General features: G+C 40.2%; 1 protein-coding gene across 15 annotated transcripts in view; it reads left to right on the top strand.

Moving 5' to 3' along the window:
• The window catches only part of ARHGAP15 (Rho GTPase activating protein 15), a 347,486-nt gene that overhangs the window by 72,712 nt on the left and 250,159 nt on the right, over positions 1–24,615 (top strand). For all 15 annotated transcript variants that reach the window (XM_075092818.1, XM_075092815.1, XM_075092816.1 and 12 more), the window contains one exon: positions 2,547–2,636. In XM_075092818.1, coding sequence (XP_074948919.1) covers positions 2,547–2,636 — 90 coding nt within the window. The remainder of the gene's footprint in view (positions 1–2,546; positions 2,637–24,615) is intronic.

Raw genomic sequence — 24,615 nt, 5'->3', positions numbered from 1 at the left:
GCAGAAGAAGGGCTGGTGCGGGCAGTGGATGGTTTCAGGCTTGATGGATCTGAATGGTTTTGCATGTAGCTTTCATCAGAAGCTTCATATACTCTGCCATACCCATGAGTCTCCTATAGCGTTCGTAGATGCCACATATCCTGTTTTGGTCAGAACTGCTAAATTCCCCAAAAGATAATTTTTCCAGTTGATTGTTGTACCTAGCAGAAGGGTGTTCATCTTTCCAACACCGTAAGCTTGCATCCCATTCTTTCTGGAAAGGGAGATTCATGTACTTATACTTTTCTTCCGCTTATTACAAAATCAGAGCTGTAAACAAACTCCAGATTGCTGCTACAACAACAACAAAATTAACCGGCGTGTGCTCTGAGTGCACAGAGGAGGCCAAGTTCTGCTGCTGCATACATTTTTGTACAATCATAGAAATTAGAGATGGTAAAATCCTATAGAGTTCACTGTTCCGTCTTCCTGCAAAACTTCCCTGGGCTTTCCATTGGTTTTTCTCACTTCAGCGTGAAATGCCATGGCAGTTTTCCTGAGGAAAATATTCTGTAGCCCAGTACCCTTCACTATCAAGAAACTATTTCCTGTTTCTTTGTCTACGTTTTAATCTTTCCTTTTCATTGCATTATGTGTTTCCAAAATTTCTTGACTCTTTCTGCTGGTGGAATAAAGCTGCCCTTCTTTGTTAAAGTGTTTTCAGACTCAAACGATCCTTTTGGGTAATTTTTTCAATGAAAGGTGACCCAGCTGTGTCGCGTGCTCGTGACGGGTTGCACACCTGGTCATTGCAGGGAGTCCTGGGGAGGAAACTTCCCTGGGGTATACCCTGGCCAAGGGGTGTGATCTAATCAAAGGAGGCACCATAGCCCTGTTTATAAAAGTATAGTACCAGAATACTAAAAATTAATTTGTTTATACTAATAGGTTGGGGTTTGTCTGGTTTTTTTCAATTTTGTCACTTTTGCCACGCAAATATTAACTGATTAAATTTTGCAGCCTCTTTGTAAAATCAAGTATCAATACTGCAATTTTGCTCTGTTATTAAAAATTCAGAAAGATTAAATTCTTGTCAGAGGCCAGGCAGGAAGTCTGAGGCAAGGTTGGGGAAAGAAGTCCAAACCCTGCTCTTCCAGTGGTTTAGTCACAAGAACATCCTTCTGTTTTGAACAGCATGTGTCTTCTATTAAACAAAAAATAATAATAAAAAAGGATCACAGACACACAGGACTGTCAGTTTTAGAGGAGCAGAACCATGGCGGTTTTATGATTTGGCAAATGGAAACCATAATTACAACTCCAGTACTGAAAACTGCCAGAGACACTGGCTGCAAATTACTTGACCAGGATATCTTACTCTGCTTCTTTTAACCTAAATAGGTCTTTTTCTACCCATCTCAAAAGCACCCTGCAGAACACACTATTTTCTTTTCTTCTTTTTTTTTTAGCCTTTAATAATAACATCAGAGACATTCAGTGAACATTCTTTGGAAAACTGATTATGTGGTTGATGCTGGACTGGCCACTGTTCACTTCTATTAAGTCTGTTTTCCTACCACTAATGCCATTTTTTAAGGTAAAATGGCTTAAGAACAACAGGGCAAAAAAGCTGCATCAAGCTGACTAATTACGTTGTGTGGATGTTACTCCTTATTCTACCCAAAAGGGAATTATTTATGCCTTATACTGTTAACAGTAGTATTTTTATTGTTGTCTGGGATGTGCAGTACCTTAATCTACAAAGGCCACTCTGAACTACGTGGGCTTTGCCAGGACTGCTGCACAGGCAGAGTCCCTGGAGCAGGAGCTTAGGTGGCAAATGAGGATTATTGTGCTTTACACCAACTCCCAGCAATGTAAATGATACAAGCAAACAAATCTGCTCTTCGCGTTATTTGCATCCATACGGAGGAGCTGGGGAGGCAGAGCTGTGTCACTCCGGGATGCGCGGACTGACACGGCGAAGCAGCAAACTGTGTGGAGCTACCCCAGTGTTGAGCTCTGTCTGGGTGCCACACATGCCCTCCAAGCCTTTTTTTCCTTCTTTTTTTTCCCCAAAAGCTAGAAATAACAATTTGTTTAGAGGAAGTGGATGGCTTATCTTACAGATACGATGTACGTCTAATTTGTGTCCTTTCCAGCTGTATTAGCTTAAATTTTCATTTGGAAAACCCACAAAAGCTTACCTTTAAACCCAATGGCTTTTCAAGAGGTTTTACAAAGTAAGCATTCAAAATATCTGGTCAATGTGTATGCATTTATGTTTTGATCTTTGTATGTTATATTAGACTGGGTTTTTAAAGCATCTAATTATTTTAAAAATTATTTATCTAGTATAAGAACCTTAATTCTGAGTTAATAACTACTCCTGAGGTGTCTTTAACAATACCAGGGAATAATGAACTCTCTTCAGTAATACCAGCAGCTGTGCTACAATAATCTGTCACTTAAACTTGATCTATTCTTGTTTTATCTGATAACTGCTCCCAGTTTGTGAAAAGTCAGGCCATATTCATGGTTGGTTTTTTTTCTTTTTTTCTTTCCAGAAACCAGGACATAAACCTGAGTGTGTGGATTTGTGTGGTGCTCGCATTGAGTGGACCTCTGAGAAATCCAGCAGAAAGAATGTCTTTCAGGTAAGAGGAAACGCATGCGTTTCATTGCTCGTTTGAGTATAAACTCTGTTAAGTTAAGAGGTATGTTTTATTTCCCTGGTTTTAATAACTAGAGGCTGATTTAATACAACATTTTCCTTACCAATACAGGAGTGTAACATTTTACCAAGCATCAGTTTACTATTTTTCTAAGAGAAGGATTTCTGATGACTGAGTCTCCTAAACACTTGAGAACCTGTTGATTTATTGATTAATGCTCTCTATATTCAATTTGTTTTTAAAACTTAGTAGGTAATTGCTTTGGGTTCAGGCCTAGAATCTTGACCTAAAGGACTTCCATAAACACAACTTCTTCAAACTGCTTATACAAGCATTGCTCCAACACAGTGCGGTTGCTCTGTTTATTTTTATTGCCGTTCAGGGTCCTCAGATGGTGATGACCCAGGTTCATTTCTGGAAGGGGAGGGAAGGATTTTAAAAGCTTGCCTCTGTCAGGGCCAGCGTAGAAGGACATGTATTTCTCATAGGACTGTTCTTCACTGATGGAAAATAATATTATTTAATTACTTCGTCTCAGTCCCATTGAATTGAAAGGGAGGATGAAGGCCCAAGAAGATGAAAGGACGAGAAAAGCATTACTGCAAGGTTATCATTCCGGGATCTAGGGGCTAAAATATTTATTACAACGTCTTCAGGTTTTGGACATAATCCAGCTCCCATGAACATCAGTAGAAATTGGGTTTTTTGTTTCACTAAAAGTTGCATCAAACCACATCAAAACTTTATTCTCTGTGAACCGGGTTGTCTCCCAGAGTCCTAACATTAAGAGTTTTTAACAATACAAACAGGAAACGGAGGAGAAAGACAGAAGGGAACGTGTCAGGGTTAAGATACTGTTAGTTACCAGATAGTCCTTTGGCATCATCTCCAGTGAAACATGCTGGAGGAACCAACTGTGCCTGGGTCTGGGGTTTAAGAAAAAACCCACCACACACAAAACCCCCCTAAGAGACTGTACGTGGCTTCTTGAAAAGAAACCTCTTTGGGTCAACTGGGTGTTACAGAGACTTTTTCAAGGTTTATTTTTCTAGACATCTTTCTAAAGCACATGCAATGTATAGAAATATTCCTCTTCTTCAAGACAGTGAGACTTATGAGTCCATACCCCCCACATCCTTCAGGTTGTCCTGAGACAACACTTGGAGCTTTGTCATTTCCTAGGTATTTTTAGAATAAATATTTTGGTTTTGCTGTCAATCTTCAGCTTTTTCACTTGGAATGTGATTAAGTATAACCTTAGCCTTCACTCCTGCAACCCCCTGAGCACACTGACAGGTCTTCTGAGCTTCTAAGGTTTATTTCTCATTTTGCAGTAAGCAAAATGTCTGTTTGGAAATGGATATTGGAGGGGTGATTCGTTGCAGCTAATACATTTCCAATGCAAAGACAAATGAAGCTCGCTATTGATTTACCGAACCGGTTGTACGAAGAATTTGCAATGCATTTTCTTCTCACTTCTGTTAGTGTGAGGTGTAACTCCACTGAATCAGAATAATGTGAGAAAGGAAACTCATGCACTACTCTTTGAACCCATTAAAACGTGTCTTCATCAAGCCAATAAGTGAGTGGGAGAGACATTAAGAAGTAAAAGCATGGGAGGAAGGACATATGTTAAGACACATTTTGAAAAGGGATGGAGCATTGTTTAGACAGAGAGCTACAAGAAGATTGTGCCAGATGGTAAGAGCGAAAGAGGAGAAGGCTTTGGCACCAGTAGTGGTGACATTTTGGGAAAGGAAAGGACTGAACGAGACTGGTGCTACATGAGCAGATAGAGTGGGAAGGGGACTAGAGAGAGAGCGAAGATTTATGAGATAGTCTGGAGGCAATCCAAGGCGAGTTCGAAAGCGGAGAGGTCAGTTTGTACCTGGATACTGAATATTTCAGGAAACACTTCTGATGGTCTACTTATCCCTAGTGGGTGGGAACAAGATTGATAATATATCTCTACTTATTAATAGATTTGTTCAAATGAAAAGAACATGGGTGACTTTTAAGTTGTTTTTGTTTTTTTTTTTTGCAACCTAAATATAGATGCATTGCATTGCTATTTGATTAAATACATTTGCTATTTGATTAAATACATTAGCTGCCTAACTTTGAAACGATCGGAAATATGTACAATTATATCCTCAAAGACTGGTAAAAAAGCATGGTTGGTGGGGTTTTATTTCATTACTTTCTGAATAATAAAACATTATTTTCTGATTCAAACAAAACACTGGTTGCTTTCTGCTAATATGTTGTGCTAGGAGTAGGATTTAGCATGGGTGCTCAATCTCAGTTCATGAATTATAGATTAGAAATAGAAAATGACTACTGAGATTTTTGATTTGAAGAAAAAGAAGGAAATCTTGAATTTAAAATCTAAGTATATGACAGTTAATGGATGGTAACAAGAAGATGGAGTGGAGGAGTATCATAAAGAAAACTAATTGGAAACATGATCGATGCGGGAGGAAAAGAAAAAAAAGAGGACACTGCAAGTAAATGATATTCAGGCAGGAAGATTTGGGTTTCTGGTCTTGATCATGAGGTTTTCAGCAGTGTTACTCCACTCATTGTAATTGAGCTACTCCCTGTTTAACAGGATAAGTCTGATCTCTCTCTCACACTATCCAATTTGTGCATGCAATTTATTTCTGTTCTTGAGGAACATATTACGTGGGGGCTTTTTCAAGTTTTCCTTAATAATATCTGCACATCTTAAAATATAACCTCCTGATTTTCCTTCATTTATTTTATTGATGATATAGCTAGCACCAAGGAAAAGAACTGGTTGGAAACGGCTTCGCATGATGCGGGGAAACGTAGCAGTTTGCAGTGAGATACGGTGCTGTTTGTTCTTGCTGGCTGAATGACGCGATACACTAGGTCTTCATCAGAGGAGTGGTGAATAAAAGAAGATTTATGTTCAAATCACATGCTTTAAATATTTCTGCTAAGTGCTAGTTTGCTCTTTGGTGTTTAGCCTGAAATTTAAAGCACTGAGGATTAAAAGGATTACAACATAATCTTAAATAATCCTAAGTGTCATTTACAGAGAGATGGTTGTAATAACTAAATAAAACCATGTTAAGGGATGGCAGTGTTGTCAGTCAGCAACTGGAGCAGAAACAGCGCCTATGTCACTCTGTCGTTCTCCTTTTGCCTTTATTTGCCTTAGTTCGATATTGGGTAGGTGTGTTTTGATGTGGGTTATCAGAAAAGAAATAACAGGATGGGCTGCTTTTCAGTCAGTACTAAAATGGCTTCTGAGGCACCAGTAACTGAGTTAGTTTATAGATTTTCTCCATATCCAATGTTTTCTGCTTCTAGTAAACTTTTCAGCTGGAGTTTATTCTTTCCCCTGCTTTACTCACCCTCTAAGTCAAGAAGCCCTTTTAACTTCAAATTCAGCCCAGACGTGGTGGAAGACGTGCTCTTGACCTCTGGCTTCGTAATTCTGGAGCTTCATTAGCACAAAGTCTTGTGGCTGTAGACTATTTCCTTGAAGAGGTTTTGGAAGATTTCTCTCAAATGATTCAAAAAAGAAAAGGAAAAATAGGAGAGAGGTGAAGAGTGCAAAGAAGGGTCACAAGCAGCATACTTATGAATCAGTGAAGCTGCTTTGTTCGCTTAATAGCACCATTCATTTAACTAACAGACTTTTTTTAGTTTCTTTAATAATTTTTCCCTGTTTACCAAGTCCATTTTTAAGGAAGGTTTCATATGAAGAATTGCAGGAGTTCGACGCCCTGGCTCTTGCCACAGATCTGGTGTGATATTGGTTTTTGTTTCGATGCGCTGCAGCTGTAAGGGGTTACTCATTCATATGCAACTAAGAATTGTAAGTGTATTTTACAAATAGAGAAATCTGTGTAAGACGTACAGTATTTCAACAGTGAGACAGCTGAAAGTACAACTGTACCTATGTGTAATAAGAAAGAATTTATCTTGCAGCTGTTTCATATATAATAACATTTATGGTGCTGATCTAGGGTAACTCCCTCGTCCTTGAAGCTATCCAGCTTTGTCCAAGAGCATAATCTGAATGATAAGCTATTTTGTTCTACATACTGTAGGATCAGTATAATATCTGGATGCTTCCCAGGAATGTTTTAAGTCACCGCTTTTTGCCATGGGAAGGATCATTTTCTTTTCCATGATCTCTCTAGAGGAAGCACTGAGAGTGCAACGTGGAGGGGCTTGGGTTGGGATTTGTATTTGGATTTCTTTGTATGTTTTTAAATATAAATGCTGCCTAGAGGAGGCAAATCTAAAAAAGCCACCTTGCACTCAAATGGATGTGAAGTTTCTGGTGGTCCTTATCAGCAGCTGGAGCATGTTGGCCATCCCAAACCTGCCCTGGAGAAAGTGCTGTTTCCAGAGCCTGAGAGTGCTCCTGCCTGCAGCTCCTGCGAGGCAGGCGGTAACCTTTGCTGGCTTTGAATTAGATATGCATTAGATGGACCTGTCGTGATTTTAAAACATCTGTAGAGCATTTTGTCCACTTCTGGAGGTTACGGCTGTGACTGTGGTTTAATTTCTATCCCTGAGACCTGAATATCTTTTTTCCTAGTTAAAAGACTTAGCCCTATCCCACAGTTACTCGACAGTGTCAGCAAGAGGTTCTTTGAATTATAAACTTATAATTAGTTTTAAAATCCCACAAGAAAATGGTCTTCATCATCATCGTAGAGATGTTCAACCATATAGTTTTATGTAACCGGTACTCTGGTTTTATTGGTGTGAGTGGGAGATCTTGAACACAACAATGTGGAAGGGTCTCTGTAAGGTGCTTTTTTTATTTCTGTCTTCTGTCTCGTTAGTCCTTGCCAGAAAAGCCCCTGCCAAAATGTTCAGTAAAACATAATGGGTGGATACAGAAAATCTCCTGACCTACCGAATATCAGCTATTTTCTTTTGTAACCTAAATACAACAGGACTTGTGAAGACTTTTTTTGACCTTGAATTTAGTTGTCTTTATTCTTCATTTTTTTTTTTTCATTTTGAAAGCCACATAATACTATTTGTATTTGACAGAAGTGCACACAAAATGTAGAATCAGAGCTGTGAATGGTGGATACTTTAAATATGCAGCATTTATACTTATTTCAGTATTCTGGGGCTTGAATCTACTTTTGTAATAGTGTACCTCTGTGGATGTTTTTGGAATCACTTCTGATTTACATCTGTTGAAAAATATGCTCTTTACTAATTGCCCTATTATCTTTTAATTTCTTTTAAACTGGAAGCTACAGATGAAACTGTGCTTCCTTTAGTTCATCGCCTTCCTTGAGCCCCCACATTTTGTGAGGTGTCAAGCAGATGAGATCATGACCTTTGCTTTAGGAATGTGCTGTCAGAGTAGAGCTCTTAGCGTGCAGAACCGAGCAGGATCGGTTTTGCTCGTAACGGCAGTAGAGCTGTGTTTTCATTGCCTGTCTGTATGCCAAATTTGTATTGTTGATGTAGCAAAGAATAGTAAGAGAGTCCGTAGCGTAAGATGAAAAATGTTCTTGATTGTGGGGAAAGTTTTGCAGAAAATAGAAAATGGCACACAATATATATTCTAAACATTATGCAATTGAGAAAGTCACTTTGCCTTCTAAAGACTTTCACATGACATTTTAAGGTGATAAAAAGGAGAGACATTAGGAGGAGAGACGTGTAGAGATGCTTGGTAATTGTGTGTGTGTGTGCGTGCGCGTGTATGAAAAGGGCAGATTTAACTGTAATCAGGTTACATGTGTTGACAGTAGCTGCTCCTGGGGCCCAGGGAGGTGTTCCTGGTTATTAAAGAATGCAATAGGTAGAAGCACTAGCTGAGAAAGATGATGATCCTCATCTAGCCCAGAATAAGCAAGAGCCTGGTAACTAGATCATATATATAAGTATGCGGCTTCACCCTCATTTCAGAAATTCTAGGTGAGCAATGGTCGGGCTTTGACCATCCTGGGCGACTGGGTGTGTTTGCCTTCTCTCAGTGGTGGTTCGCTCTTAGATTTGATGTTACCCACCTTAGTCTAAAGAGTATATTGAGAGTGAAAAGAAATTCAGGTTGCTTTGTAAACGTGGACACAAAAATGCTTGATGTGATTTGTGTGTTGAGGAATGCCAGGTAATAAAACCAGTTTCCCCTAAAAAAAAAAAGTGGTGGAGAGAGGGACACATTTCATTACCCCTGCGATACAAGCAGTGACGGCGAAGCATTACACCTAACGACAGGAACATACGAGCTGTGAGACTTTGGATTTCATACATATAAGGCCAGTGACACCTTAAAGAAAACAAAAAAATTATTTTATAATACGCATCAAAATGTTTGTTCTTTTATGTTTCAAACTATATACTGTTTGAAAATAGACAAGGTATGAGGAGGAAGACACTCGACTTTGACAATGGTGTGTATTGGAAGGGGTTGGGAAACTGAGTCTTCAACTTCTATAATAGAATGTCAAGGAACTTCTGTATTTATTCAACCTCTATAATGGAATTTCATGCACTTCAAGGAACAGCAACTTTATTCACAAAAACTGACAAGCTGAGCAGTTAAGGTAGAGTTGCTACAAAGTTATAGCTAATGTATTTCTCTCACTTTCTGTGGTTCCTGTGACAGTTTTGGGGTAACACAAACCCCTCAGCGGTGTCAGCAGAGGCCGTGTGTATTTTGTGACTGTACTTTGTAAAGTCAGGACAGGTTTTTTTGTTTGGGTTGTCTTTTTTTTTTTAATTAAAAAGAGAATTAAAACCCTAGTTACTTTTCAGAAGCAGTGAAGTCCACTCCTGATAAGCAACGTTTTGTTGCACCTGGCAACTTGAAGGAAGGTTCAAAATTCTCAGCAAAATGCTGGTTGATTTGCAGCTAAATACCACCTTAGCTGGATAGTCCCTTTCTTCCAATTATTGTCCCATGAAAAAATTAATGAAAATTTCACTGTGTTGGAAGAAAAACCCACTTGAGAAGTGTAACCTCAACACCTTCTGGAGGTCTTGAAAAGGCTTGAAGGTCTGGATGAAGAAAGAGCTGCTATGGGCATGGTGCTGTGGTGATGCTGCTTGCAAATCCCCTCCGCTGTGGTACTCGCTGCAGGCCACGAGGCGTGAGGGCAACCAGCTCCTACTACACACCAGAGCTTGGGGTCCCACTAAAACCCAGGCAACTCCAAAATCAAACTGAAAAACCAGTCTAAGTTTTCTGTGAAGATCAGGCTGATTTAAAAAACCCACAACCCATATTCTCCAAATCTGACAATATGGGTACATAGATGCCTGTCTGCTAAAAATGATTATTATAATAGCTCACCGTCCTTTTTTAAGAGCTTATCTTTTGACCGATATAAGTGCTGATACATGAGTGACTATGACAGGTATGAGTGTCTGTGTATGCTCATACACATGTGCTTCTTAAGAAATTATATGAATCACTCAGCTTTTGACAGCTACGCTGCAGCTTTCAGAAGTGCAGATGTTATTTGTCCATCAGAAAAGAAAATATTTATTTCAAGCCACAGGCATTTTCTGCTTTGCAAAAATAAAACATAACAGCAGTTAATGCTTAATGTGCATGTGAAATAATTTTCTCAGGGACAGAAGCACGGCTGAGCATAAGGGCCTGGACAAATCTGTGAGTGCAGAAGAAGCACCTTGTGCCTCGGATAACACCGAACCTTATGAAAAAGCAATCCGGGCAGTTTACCCATGAGCCAAATGCAACAGCGGAGCTGCTTATTTTTCCATCGGTTTTTTGGCTGAATTCACAGAGGACTGTGTTTGGGGTTTGTTATATTTTTTTTTCCCCTCTTTTTTTTTTTTTTACAGCTGAAGAAGCGAGTCGGGTTTTGCGGCTCACATGCGAAATGGCAGTGGGCTGCAGCCTCTTGCTGCATTATTCATAAACATATTGCTGCCATCTCGTGGGCAGCGCACGAGCTGGCGCGGGCAGCGTTGCGGGCAGCGTTGCGGGCAGCGTTGCGGGCAGCGTTGCGGGCAGCGAGCGAGGCCGGGGCTGCCCGGGGCTGCCAGAGCTGTGCCTTTGCCCGGGGAGGACCAGCTCGGCAGAGGACAGTGGTGCGGGTCGCTTGGCACCCACTGTCACAACAGGCAGCAGTCTTCAAGCATCTTTAGGCAAAAATTGGTGCCTGGCCAAACAGTTCATATTATTAACACTTATTTTAGCTGGTTGCTAAATGAGGTAATATCTGTTTTTAGGAAGGACTAGTAAACCTGTATTCTCTAAACCTGTATTCTCTAATTTATGCATGCAGTAGGAGTTTTACATTTTAAAATGGTGATTATCTGATCAGAGGGGCTGATAGGGAGAGGGGAAATAGCTTGGTAAGGACGGACTGGTTCAAGATAAAGCACGTAATGAGAACTATTGCTACAGATCCCCAGTTTGGTGAACTTGATAAAGCCCTCCGATGTGAGGCCTTTGGTGCTGTTTTGTGTCCTCATAAAATGGGGGAAATGGTATTTTCGTAAATCTGCAATCAACAGCTGAAAGGGAGCGCAGAAACGCAAAAGCAGGCTGGCTTTCCTGATTCTTTAGTGCTTTAAGGTTTTGTGATTCTCCTGAGTGAAAACAGCTAAATTAATTTATAAGTGTTATGACTTTTGCAGCCTTTTTAATGTAAGTTAATATTAAAAAAAAAACAAACCCAAACCCAAACAAAACCTGCCTTGCTATGTGCCCAAAGAGTGCACACGTTCCCTAAATTTATCAAACTCTTGAAAAAAAAACAAAGAGGAAAATGAATCCTAAATGAACTCACTCAGAGATAATCAAATCTGACTTGTTTACATGTTTGGTGCTGGTATTTCTGTATTCAGCCACTACATTTTTAAAAATCTTGGCGAAGTCACTTTACTCCATTTTTGTGTTTCTCTTTAATGAGCGAGGCAGATATTTAAAGTTGGCTGGGCACTGCGAGCCTTGGCTGTCCTCTCTCTGAAAGGCAGCACCTCGCATTGGCGTGCGAAGGGCTGCCAGACGATATGGTAGGGATTCACGTTGGGGGTTTTTTTTTTGTGTGTGTGTAGGAGTGATTTCTACCGCTGACATTCTTTGGGGAGAAGGTGGTTTGGGCTGTTTCAGGGTGTTAAATGGACAATGGCAGGCAACTTGAATGCGAGGGGAGCAATGCAAATAGCGACCTGCCCTCTCTCTTAGATAATATACCTCTCGGTTTTCAGCAGCGCAGTCATTCTTAGGCTGTGATTCATGGACCGCTAATGGGACAGGGAGACTTTTTGAAATGGTAATAGAAGCGCAGTCAGCCTGAGAAGACATTTAAGGTAGTTCCCAGATGGTACATATGAAAGGAAAACCCAGAACGTTTTCCAGAAGGGATCCAGGCTTTTCAAACCTCCTCAAGTTTATTGATTTTGAGGCTACACCTCCAATTGATCCGATTTATAGAGTATTTTTATACGGATTATAAGAATTGTTAAAAACTTGAGTTTGAGTTTAGAGGCTGGATTGCTTAAATTCTGGCGATGGTGGGGGTTAGTTTAGTTTGGTTTGTTTGTTACTGTTGTTTTGGGGTTTTGTGTTGTGTGTTTTTTTTTTTTTTTTTTTCATTTTTCCTTTCATTTGGGGTGAATAAATTCCTAGGAATTTCATGTAATTACATCTGCAATTGCATCTGTAAAACGGGGTGATCCAAGAAGCTTAGCAAATATTTTTTTTGGCAAGCAAAGTTGCAAAGAGGAGATGTGGTTTGCTTACTATTTCATTTAAAAATAAACTGTCTAACTTAAATTATCAGATTATTTTAACACTTAAAATCCACTGCACTTCAGTCAGCCTCTCTTTGTTTTTTTTTTCTGATAATAGTCTTGATTGTTACAAATACATTATTATTTAGAATTTTAACATACTTGAAACCTAGAATGTGTTTAGTCCCCTTCCAAGCCAGAGTTTGCAGGTAAACTTTTACAGATTGAGCTTTAGACTGATTTTCCAGGAAGGAAAGTGTGCATTTGTGTAAGTCAATATTTGTATAAAAACACATTTTAGTTTATGAAAATGGGAGCCAATTACTAAGTTTCTCTAAAGTAACAGAATTATTATTATTTTGTATTATTTGTACATAGTCATCACTAGGTGGAGGCATACTTTACATATTCTATTGAACATGTCATTTGTTATGGAATGAGATGAATTACATTGATACTGCATAGTTAAGTGAATGATACCTTTTTAACCTGAATTGTTGAAGTAACCTGTTACCACCAAGTGCCCAACTCTCAGACAGACTAAGAAGACTTGTGCTTCAACCACTGCTGCTGAAAAACAATGAAAATTGAATATTTTTTAATCATGGTCTGTATAGAGGTCTCTTGAATTAATTCAGAAGCATCATTCATGTGTGGTAAAGTTAAAAGGAGACACAAAGTAGGTGGCATGGAGCAAAAGATTGAAATAACAAATACCTACCCATTTCAATACCCTAGCCTGCAATACTTAAATCAATGTACAATGGATTGACTGGGTTTTTTACTTCTTTTTTCTAGTTATGGTAGCAATGTCCATCCACAGTCCACCCATATTTTCTCATGGCACAGGCCTACATGCTATAGACTGCACAGGTTCGATTTTGACTGAGGGTAACAAGACGTACCTCCATCGATGTCAGTACGCTGACTTCACCCAAATTCCCCTGATTTAGACCCGGGTAGGTGTTATACATTTGTGCAGGTATATATAGCACCATGCTTGTGTTTCTCTCTTGTGTTTATGAGCTGATAGGGCAGAGTCCATGCGAGGTGGTCCCTGGCTAGCACAGCCCAAGCCACATGTTTGAGGCACCACAAAAAGGAACTCTCGGGTGTGAATGTGGGAGTCAGAGGCAAAAACTCTTCCTCTGTACTTGGAATACTGTGTTATGGCTATTCACAGCTCATGGCTTTTATTGTAGGAGAAAGAAAGGTCATGGTATAATAATTGGTATATAAAATGGTATATAATAATCCCTATCTTTCCAAGCAAGGCACAGATTCTCCTCTAAACATGCTGAGAAAAGTGAGGGAAATACATTTTTACATCTGTGTCATTTTAATATATTTTAGAGAGTGGAGTCAGGATTGTTGAGAGAGATTTGCTGAGCTTTGTAGCTCCTTAGCCCCAGACTGGCATAGTGGACGTTGTTGTGGCCTCGAGCTTTGTCACCTTCCTTGGGCTGTTTGCCATCAGCTGAGGCCCTGGGCAGAGTCAGCCGGTCACACCCTGGGGCAAGTGCCTCTCCCACCCCTTCAGTAGACAGGGGTGTAAAATCACTATAAAGGACCTGAAATATGCCCCTCTCTCCCCTCCCCTGCCCCCAATTCTTTTTTTTTTTTTTTTTTAAAATACGATTCGGAATCACACTTGTAATAATTATATTCATGACCTAAAATTAAATAAACATTTTGTTTAGTGCTCACAGAATTGCCAACCAGTGCTCAAGAAAGGATGTCCAGCAATTCATCAGCCTGTAGAAAATGATTATAGTAATATTTGAAATGCAGTGGTTATGTTTTTGTTTTGATATATAGAATGTAAATAATCAGTTTTGATTCTTCTGTTTCAAATGGCTTTTTTGGAACTAAGGCTTTTGAATAAGAGCCCCTCAAACCAAGCTGTTACTCCTGGGAAATTCTGCAGTGGTATGTTACTGGCATTTGAAAAATGCACACCTTCTGAGAAAAAAACAGGAAAATTCTGTCAAACAGACTGATGGGAATTCCCAAGTTTGGAAATGCAAGTTCTGTTGGAAAACAATGGCAGTGCGATTCAGCTAAGGCTGCAGTTGGAGTGAAAAAGAACATGTTTTCACCATTATATACATTTTTTCTCTTTTTTTTAAATTGCCATTCTGGAAACAAATATTCTACATGATCCGTTAAAAAAGTGCAAAGTAAGGAATAAGAGAGAGTAACGTGTGTTGGAACATAACATAGACTTTACCCGTGTAGAAAAGTGTGAAGAAATATGGTAAAATTGAATGTAAACAAAGAAATGGGGAAAATAAATGTGGGAGTGAAGAACTGAGTACAGGGAGTAGGAAGAATGTAATCCCATAGTAGAAGATCAAAGGAAAGCAAGCCAATTTTTTCAGATATTCAGTAATAACTTAGATGTAGCAAGGTAAAGGATCTGAACAAAGGGTCAGAATATCACAAATGGGAAAGGAGAAAACATTATATATAGTGAGGAGCGTACAATATTTTTTTTTTAAAGGATCAATTATTATCTCCATCTCCTGGTATTTCAAGACTCTCTTATAATTACTGGTATTATTTTTGCTCCCTCTCCTGCACACACGTTCTGTCTCGCTCCCCCTTCCAGGCAACACTTCTCCACTTGCGCAGATTTGAGGGGGTAGGAGGATCTCAGGGGTTCTTTGCAAGATGCTCGTTTCCCACCGCAGAGTGTGGCATTGCCAGGACTCTTCAGGGGACTCTCTGCCAGCTATCCTTAAAAGCTTGCAGAGGAGTGGGAGAAGATTTGCATACTGCCCAAGCAGGGCCAGATTTGAACACCCCTCTCTGCTGAACAGTGCATTACTGAATAAATAATGACACCGAAATCATTGCAGTTTCTGTAGAGTAGGTGCTGTGCTATGTCAAGCTATTAGGGTCTGTCCCTTATTTCTTTCCTCGCCCCCCCCCAAGATGCTCCTTTTTTTATTCAAAAGGAGATTTCTTTCCACCTGCATTTCCCCCCTCTAATTTTACCTTTTTCTACTCTAATTTTCCTTTCCTTTACCTCGGTTTTACATTTTTGTATTTCAATAACATATTTTAAGTCATTTTTCTCCTCTTCTCAATGTGATGACAGTATATCCTGATGGAAAGATAATAATGCCCAAGGAGGTTTTCCTTTATGAATTCTGCTGGTGTTACTTTCGCATGCACAAATATATCATCTTGATTTCTAGCTCTGGGTCATTTCATTGCTCTTGTATGTCTTGCTACGAGATGTTTCCTGTAATTAAAAGATTAGGTTAAATAGATTATTTGTGCTGCCCTGTCTACATAAATGTTCTGTTCCTCTGCCTCTAGATACTGGCTTTTGTGTTTTAAGGCAATGTTGTGGTACACGAAGTTGCATCATGTCTCCTTTGTCTTTAAGCTGCTGACTTATTGGTAACAGAAGCAATCAAACGAGACATTTACTACCATAGCTTCGTAGGGTCAGTGAATTAACAGGTGCCAATAAGTTCTAAAGAAGTGTTTTAATTGTTTCTAAAGTATTTAATTAATGAACTTTTTTAGAGGAGTGGTGACTGAGCAGACATAAGGCTGCTAAATATTTAATGTTTGTGTCTGGGCAACTGTTTTTCTCTTTCATGTATTTTGAGGTGTTTGCTAATGGAAAACAAAACCTAAATTGTTTTGTAGCATGCATTCAATGATAAGCTGCTGTTAAATTGCCCAGGGTTTGGATACCCATCAGGAATTTATATGTGCTGAGATATTCTGCATTTATAGTTGGTCTTGTTTAGAGACAATTTTGGAGTCAGGTTTCTCTGATACATCTAGATATCTATGTTAATACTTACGGGCCATACCTAGTAGCGTCCATGAACCCAATTACTTGAATATTAAGTGTGTGCAAGGCTGTTTTCTTGGGCTGTCACGGTTTCAGTAACTGCTGCTTGTTGGGTCGTAGGTACTAGGGAAAAGACTCCGGGTCCCAACACATTTGTTGCTCTACATGATATTTGCGACGCTTCCTTTAAAACATGATACTGGTAATGCCATAACTATGCTTAAAACTGTATTTTTTTCTTTTACTTGATTCTTATCATAGTGTGTTTTTCTTCACTTTAGAGGAACCTTTCCCTTCCTGTTACTTTCCTAAAGTCTCTCTTTACTCCTTTTTATTAAAAAGAAAAGAAAAAAAAGAAAAATCAGTTGTCTGAGCTCTATTTGGTGGCATATAGCTCCTCTTGCTCTTAAATCCTTTGTTCTATTCCCTTAAAAAATAACAAATAAAAAATGTCTTTCAGTTAAAATCCCTACTTTAAGGAATGATATTTACAACACAGCTAGTGCAGCCCTGTTGATCAAAGGCCCTTTCCTTGCTTCTCCACTGGCACAACCGTTGCAGAGAACCAGCGCAGCTTTTGAGGCAGCGCACGGTGGAGTCAAGCGGGCCGAGGGCACAACCGGAGTTCGGGGCGAGAGATCACCGAGATTTGTGTGCCTTCGTCAATCTGTAGAGCCAACCGCACGTTTCCCGCCATTCCTGCCACTTCCTCTTAGCTGTGGCGAACGCGCGATCCCCATCCTGACCATCCTCGAACGCCAAAGCCAGCTGTCTCCAGCCAGCAGCCAGGTTCCCGGGTCGGGAGAGCTCTCCCTTAGGTCCCGCGGCTGGAGCAGGGCTGGCCGCCCCACGGCACCGCTCGTCTGAGCTTCGTTAAGTCACGCTCTGCGGTGCGCCGTTGCAAGCTTAGAAATGCAGAAACGGTGGAAGAAATCGACTCTATCTGTTTTTGCAGTTCAATAGACCTTTGATCTGAAATGCTTGAGTACGCCAGGCTGTTCCAGCAGAGCCACCTTTTACCGTTGTTAGTATAGTAACAGCCTTGTTATCAGGTTGTAAGAATTAATTTTGTCATATTAGGAGGGAGAAGTTGCAGTATTGCAGGACCAGGAAACACAGTATTGACCGGCCAGTCAGCGCCGTGCGAGCAGCTCAGTGCTGTTGGTTTGGGGTGTCACTCCTAATTAAAATGGCATGCTATTAGACTAACAAAACTGTGTTGATGTAGTGGCCAGGCCTCTTGGCTACACCCAAAATGTAACCAAGAACGTTGTGATACGGTGTCCGCGTTGTTTTATGAATCCCTGAGCTAATACTGGCAAAAGACAGAGGGAAAAGACTGCAGCGTGTTGCTCCCCACCTGAGCTGGGAACAGAAAGCATCCTTAGAAGTGGCTGATCCTGAGGGAGTTAACAGATACCTCCAGAGGTTGCTGGGTTTTTATGTCACTTAGAGATTTGAGCACACACAGATCTATGGAAATAGTGTGGTACAAGGGCAAAATTTTTGTCACCAAAAAGACTGAATCTTTCACAGGTAGAACTGATAGATATTATAGACTACAGTATATAGTATAGTATATTCTATAGTGCACTTTCCTTCTTCTGTCACTTTAACTGTCTTTCTTTTACCTGCTCTCTCTGTATCTTTATTAATTCCTTTAATATTTCCAAACCTTTTACGAGGAGTACGTGGTGTGTCCATTTGTTATCTCTGAGCCATGGTTAGTGCTGGGTTTGAAGTCATCCACATTTTCTTCCCAGCTCTGTAGCATGTAGAGAAGAATGTGCTTGTAATCAGTCAAGGTAAAATAATTGGAAATAGGAATAATAATATAGCAATGGCCAATACATTTGTCAACTCGGCTTCAGTGGTTTTGGTTTTCCGCTTAACTCGGTGAACGTGTACATGGGTTGTGGAGGAAAGCAGTGGTTTCTGTGAATCTGATGTACGCAAAACTGATAACGCAGTTATTGCAAATATTAGATTATATCTGCCGATGTAATTAAAAATACGCATCTGCCCCTTTGAAAATGCCGTTTGGTTGTTCATTTTTTGGTTTTAGTCTTTTAGAGACAGCTGCGCCCATCTGAGCAAGTCGTACAGTAACTTCCTTTGGACAAACTCTCACTTTGTTACTTTTTGTTCATAAATGCAGTTAACAAGTTCTTTTGTACTTCTTTGAGTGTTAATTGATGTAAACAAAGTCTGCATTTTATCTAATCCCACTGAAGCTTGTTAAACTTAGAGATGTGCCAAATTATTCCAAAGCAGGTTGTAAAGTAAGTGAACCATTAGATCCACTGGCTCACAAATGGCATAGACAATGTGTGCTCCGTTTGCTTCTTTTTCAGGGACTGTTTATGTCAGAACTTTCAAACCACGGCTTTTTTGCATCTTTAATACTGTGTTTAGTTAATCTGTATGGCAGAAGTATAGCACAAGCAGCAGGGCTGAGCGTGACTAAAGCTATTTCTAGAAAAGTCCACAGATATGCTCTTAATTGAGCACACCTAGCAGTCAGCTCTGCTAATTTCTATATCCAGTATTTTCTCTTTGCAGGAATTATGATTTGCAAAGTTCGTTATTACCCCTGGTTCCAATGTATTATTTTAGTGATGGTAATATATACAAGGCACGGGGCTAGCCTCAGTTGAATCTCTGGGGTGTAGAGTGAGTACTAAGGCATCATTTTCATGAAAAAGCTAATGGGGTTGATACAACTGTATGTGTCTTAGAACTGATGACCCTTGAATACCAAGTGGGTTCTCTGAAGTCTTCTCCTACTTAACCATGAAGACAAGCTCAGCATGCCTAGTGTAGAGCCTGGAGAAGAGCTCTGCACTCAGATACGGACATGTGCTGATGGTCTTGTAGTAAAGCTCGCTTTGCCTGATTTCCATACAGATAGCACTGAAGTCAGGACAGTATTGGGGTCAGTACAGATCTCAAAATCAAGAAATAACAAACATTAGTCAATCAAGTACTCATCAAGTACCATCCTGAGTTAGCACTTTACCAGCTGGTCTGTGCTGTGTGTTCCACTGGCAGTGCTACTCTTTTCTAAGTCCTTTAAAGCTGGGTGTGTTTTCTCTCCCCTTATACGTTCACTGTAGGCTGCTAGGGACAGAGGTGATGGATCTGTTCCTTGCATACATAGTGCCTGACACCGGGCACTGTCCTGGTTTTGGCTGGGATACAGTTGATTTTCTTCCTAGTAGCTGGTACAGTGCTGTGGTTTGGATTTAGCGTGAGAATAATGTTGATAACACACCGATGTTTTTGTTGTTGCTAAGGAGCGCTTACACGAAGGCAAGGAATTTTCAGCTCCTCATGCTCTACTGAGAAAGCTGGAGGTGCACAAGGAGCTGGGAGGGGGCACAGCCAGGGCAGCTGACCCCATATGGCCAAAGGGATATTTCACACCATATGGCGTCGTGCTCAGTATATAAAGTAGGGGAGAGCTGGCTGGGTGACTGCAGCTCAGGGACAGGCTGGGCATCGGGTGGTTAGTGGTGAGCGATTGCATTGTGCGTCACTTATTTTGTATATTCTTTTATCATTATTATTATTATTTCCCCTTTATTTTCTGTCCTATTAAACTGTCTTTATCTCAACCATGAAGGTTACTTCCCCCCCACCCCCCGATTTTCTCCCCCATCCCGGTGCAGGGGGGCAGTGAGCAAACGGCTGGGTGGTGGTTAGCTGCCTGCTGGGTGAAACCACGACATACGTGACTGGGGCTTCATGTTGATACAAATTATAAAACCGACAAAATAGCAAGAAAGCATCTCTCTACTCTGGTTTCAAGTTTTGTTTAAAGTTGTAAAAGGTGGCCGGGGATGAATATCCTATAATTGCATGTTTTACAGCATCTCATAACAATGTCTGTTAACCAGAAGCTTGACTCTTAAATGCTAAATGTTATCTCAGGCAAAGGCATCGCACCTATAGAGCAGAAACATACACTGCTGCCCTCAAGATGAAGGAAAACACATCTAGAAAGAAGGTGGCTAGTGCTGAGGATTTTCCTGGACCTGGGGAACTGGCTAGCTAGACCCACAGAGGGGTTGAGGTACCTAATTAGGAGCCAGATTCATAAACACCCTTACGGACCTAGCCAGCAGTGGCTTTGTTTTAGCTTAATCTGTAGGTTTTTGGTTTTTATTTCCAAGTAAAAATATCTTATGGACAATTCTTTTATCAGGTAAAGCTGAGATAATCTGGTGATACATGTTAGACAAGACAGATCTGAAAGTTCAGTATATATAGATGTTTCTTTATCTTATCTTTCATAATTCTCTGTTTTTTAGTAGCTGCCAGCACCATAGTATCTAATCTTTCTAGCAAACAGGTGGCTCTTGCAGCATGCTTTACAATCAGTCAGACTTTGGCTCAGTCTAATTTGCTTAATCATATTAATTAATTACTTTTGTAAATGTCAGAAAAGTTCAGTGCACATTTTACTTTTTAAAAAGTATTTTGAAGATCTTTCTAGTAAATATGTAACTTTGAAATATCTGCAGAATTTTTTACTGAAATCGCAGAGCATAGTTACTCAGATTATTCATTGCAAGCGAACTATTAAACTTCTTTGGTCTTCGTTCACTTAGCAAATTGACTTAGATTTCTATGAATTTATCTCCTATTTTATAACAGTTTAATCAGGCGATGCCAAACAATTTCAGCCCATGACCTGTTCTGCTACTTGCCAAATTTATCAGGTAGTCACAGTGTGACATTGTTGCATTCAATGTACCCTCTGGAGAACAAAGTATTTTTAATGGTAGGTAAACATTATAGACTAGGAATGGTTGGGTTTTGCACAAATGCCTTTTATTACTCTGTACTAAGACTTGTTTGCTAAAGGCTGTTTTTTCAAGTATTGGAAACCCCAAAAGTCAGTTTTAGAGTAGGAAATTAAAAAGGTCACGTACCTCCTAAAGGTGGAACTCGTATGGGCTGTGTGAGCTATGTCTTGACCAGTGCTGTTTGTTAACCAAAATGGTGACACTGTATTCTTTATTTCAGTCATAATATTAATGAGAGGTTCAGAACTGTCACGGTACAAAGGTTGGTAGTTTTGTGCAGTGCTATTGTTCTGCTTTTTCGCTGTATCTGTGTTTGGATGATATGTGGTTGTTTAGTAAGGATCAGGAGAGAGGTCAAAGCATAGGCGATGGTTTGAGTGGCAGTTCTGAAAATAAAAATACCGAGACTATATAGAAGTCTGCACTCCCTGAATTGTAGCAAGCTTAGGTGAAATGAAGGAAAACAAATGTTCCTACCTCAGGAAGCCTTGGGGGAATCACTTGAAATAAAGCCTAATTGACTAACAAAGCTACAAATGGTGGTTTTTTGACATCTGACCATGTTGTGCACTTATAATTCCTTTCTGCCAACACATTTTCTGACTAATGGCATCTGATGCGTGCAGTCTCCGCTGCCAGTCTGGGTGTAGACGACGTGCTCCAGATGTGCGTTGTAAGATCACTGTCCTGCTGCAATAAGTCCTTCTGTTCCCGTCTGTAACAGTATTTAACTTCGAACAGTACAGTGATCGTTATCAAGGATTTTTTTTCTTCTGTCGGTATGAGGGCCTGAGAGTTTTAGATTAATAATAACTGAACACAAGAAGCTTAAAAAAATATTACATTCTGCCACGTGGTACATTCAGGTTAGTCACCAGCTCTCCTCTTAACTCAAGATCAAGCCAACAATAAGAAGCAAATGTATCTGGATGTATATGGCTGTACGCTTGTGTGAATGCAAATACGCTCTTCTTTCTGACTGACAATGTCCCCAGGCTGCAGGTGCTGATGCTGGGAGAGCACTGGCCAGGCAGAGGTGGCTTTTAATAATTTCTTGGTGGTTTGCTCACTGTAGTAGCTGGCTCAGGTGGCAAAGGCAGTATCCATATGGGTATATAGAGAGAATTTTCTGGATGGAAGTCCTGTTGCCTAAACCGGGTAATTCATCGAACTGCTGTGTTTTACAGGAATAGAATTTTTCTACAGTGCTTTTGTAGAGAACTGTTCTGGTTCAGAGTGGACTATGTGGTCAACACCAGGGATAGAATCCATTGCAGATGACATAGTCCATACATTATCACCATCCTGTACCACTGATACTGCCGGTTTAGAAGCAGTCTTAAAATGTAATCCCTTGAGGATCTGTTTCATGTATATTTGTGCTGCTGTACTATTAGTACCGTATTATTATTACTGTTCAAGCTACTAGTTTGGATAGTATCTTCTAATTTCCCAACTATGCGTGGAAGTAGCAGGCATTATACAGAGAAAAAGTAAGCTGAACATGAGCATAAACATTTGTTTTAATTGTCTCGGAATTTGCCTCTCTAATTCTGAGACATGGCTGTGTGTGGTATTTTTCCAATGAAATAAAATGAAGGTTACACCAGAACTTGGCCTCAGTTACTTAAAAGTTCACTAAATCTCACCAGTCGTTCAGTGAGCGTGGGGTAAATTTAAGCAGAAGAAGGCAGATTTTGTGTGGATCTGGACCAATTGATGTTTTTTGGCAGAAACAATAGAAAACACATTATACTGTGTTTTTATGTTTGTTTCCTCACACTGTGTGGTTTTGTCTGGTTTCTCTGCAAGCAAGGTTCAAGCTGGCGAGCCACGCAGTTTCCTTTTGATTTCTTTGTTGTTCGTTTATTGGAATTTGAGATTGGAAGCAGATACAGTGGATGCAAACCCAAGCGAGCCAAAATGTTTTCAGTCTGCCTGTGCAGCCCTGCCTGAAAGCTCAAGTCATTGAATTTTATACAGCAGTGATATTAAGCTAAGTCTTCCAACTCTTCTGGAATGTATATTTCCATTAGGATGGATGTATTCACATAAACTAGTTATTTTAATATTCTTCTGAACCGGAATGCAATTACTCACTCAAATTAGCCTTTCAAAATATTGACTAAAGGGGTTATGACATTCCGATCCTTCACAAGGGTATGGTCAAAAATTCAAAGTTTGTCAAGATTCAAGATGTAAGCACATGAAATGGAGTATAAACACTGGTTATGTATACTCCATCTGCATCAATAATATTTTAAAAACTTAATCAGTATAATATTGCTTGACAGAATAGCACAAGATAAACTAATATTTTCTGTTCAATTGCATAAAGGCAGTTTAAAAATAGGACTTACCATTTGATCATGCATTATTTTCCTGATGAAAGAACATGTGGAAACTGTAAGAAATGATAATCCAACATAAAATATACAAATGTACAAATTTTATCCAAATGCTCTAGACAAGCCAATATGGCAACGAGTGTAACATACTCTGCTGCTTGCTAGCATGCTTTCGGGATCCGATCTTAATTTATTTTTTTGAATGTTTAAATATATTTGATGTCTACAGGCGGGTCTAGGCAAAGCACTGGGGCACCAGTGCCTTCACATCTGAAGCTGTTGTTCAGCATCTGGCTCCCACCTGCCCACTTAGCATAATTACTAAGCATCAAACACTGTTTTGCTCATCTCTAGACTTCAAAGCCTCGAAGGATAGTCCTTTTGCTCCTCTAAGAGCCTGCCATGTTCCTCATTGGTGCTGTATGACTTGGGGGTCTCTTGGAAACCTTCTCCTGTAAGCCTGTGTGTCTGTCTGCCCTCCTTGCCACACAGTGCAGGAGGGAGAGGGGGAGCTCCGAGACCAAACAGCTCTCCCCCATGCGCACATAACACAATATGAAGCTCAGGGGATTTTTTTTCCTGGTATATTTTCATGAAGAGGAAAAAAGGACCCTTGTCATAGGTAAGAGGACCAGCACGACAGTGCTTCATCTGGTGTCTGTCCCATTTTATGTACTTACCCCACTTTTTTATCTGGCTGACTTACTGTGAACAAAGATACTGAACCTCTCCTTCTGTTTGAAAAAGATACAAAGTTCTCCACCCTTCCAGCTTGAGAGAGGGTTTTTGTAGTCTTCAACCCCGAGTTTGTGAGATTTGTTAGGGAACTGCCTGGGACAGTCAGGCTCATCCATCTCCATCTCCAGTTTGTTGCATGGAGCTGCTCTCGCTTGGGGCTTCCTCTGTATTTTCACCAAGTGCAACGGCATTGCCCTTCCTCAGCTTCACAGGAACTGGGGAACGCTCCCAGGTATACACGGCTGGGCAGAGGAAAAAGAAGAGTTTCATACCTATGACCATTCCTCTTCGAAGCGTATCTACTCACATCGCAGCCCTCGTCAGCACGGTATTGCTGAGCTGGAGCTAGCAATGTGCTTTCCTAGGTGCCATGAAAGCCGTGCAGCCGTGGACGTGCTGGGGCACACCTGCTGGCTGCTTGAGAATTAAAAAAAAACCCAACTGCCTTTCAGAAATGAGACCTAGGGGGTGAATATATGCATAGTAAACATGTCTCAGGGAACAAAAGCTGCAGGTAAATAATC

Source organism: Phalacrocorax aristotelis, chromosome 5 (genome assembly GCF_949628215.1).
Source record: "Phalacrocorax aristotelis chromosome 5, bGulAri2.1, whole genome shotgun sequence".
NCBI classification, from domain to species: domain Eukaryota; kingdom Metazoa; phylum Chordata; class Aves; order Suliformes; family Phalacrocoracidae; genus Phalacrocorax; species Phalacrocorax aristotelis.
Note: the sequence above shows the minus strand (reverse complement) of the source record. Positions and strands in the feature narration are given on the sequence as shown.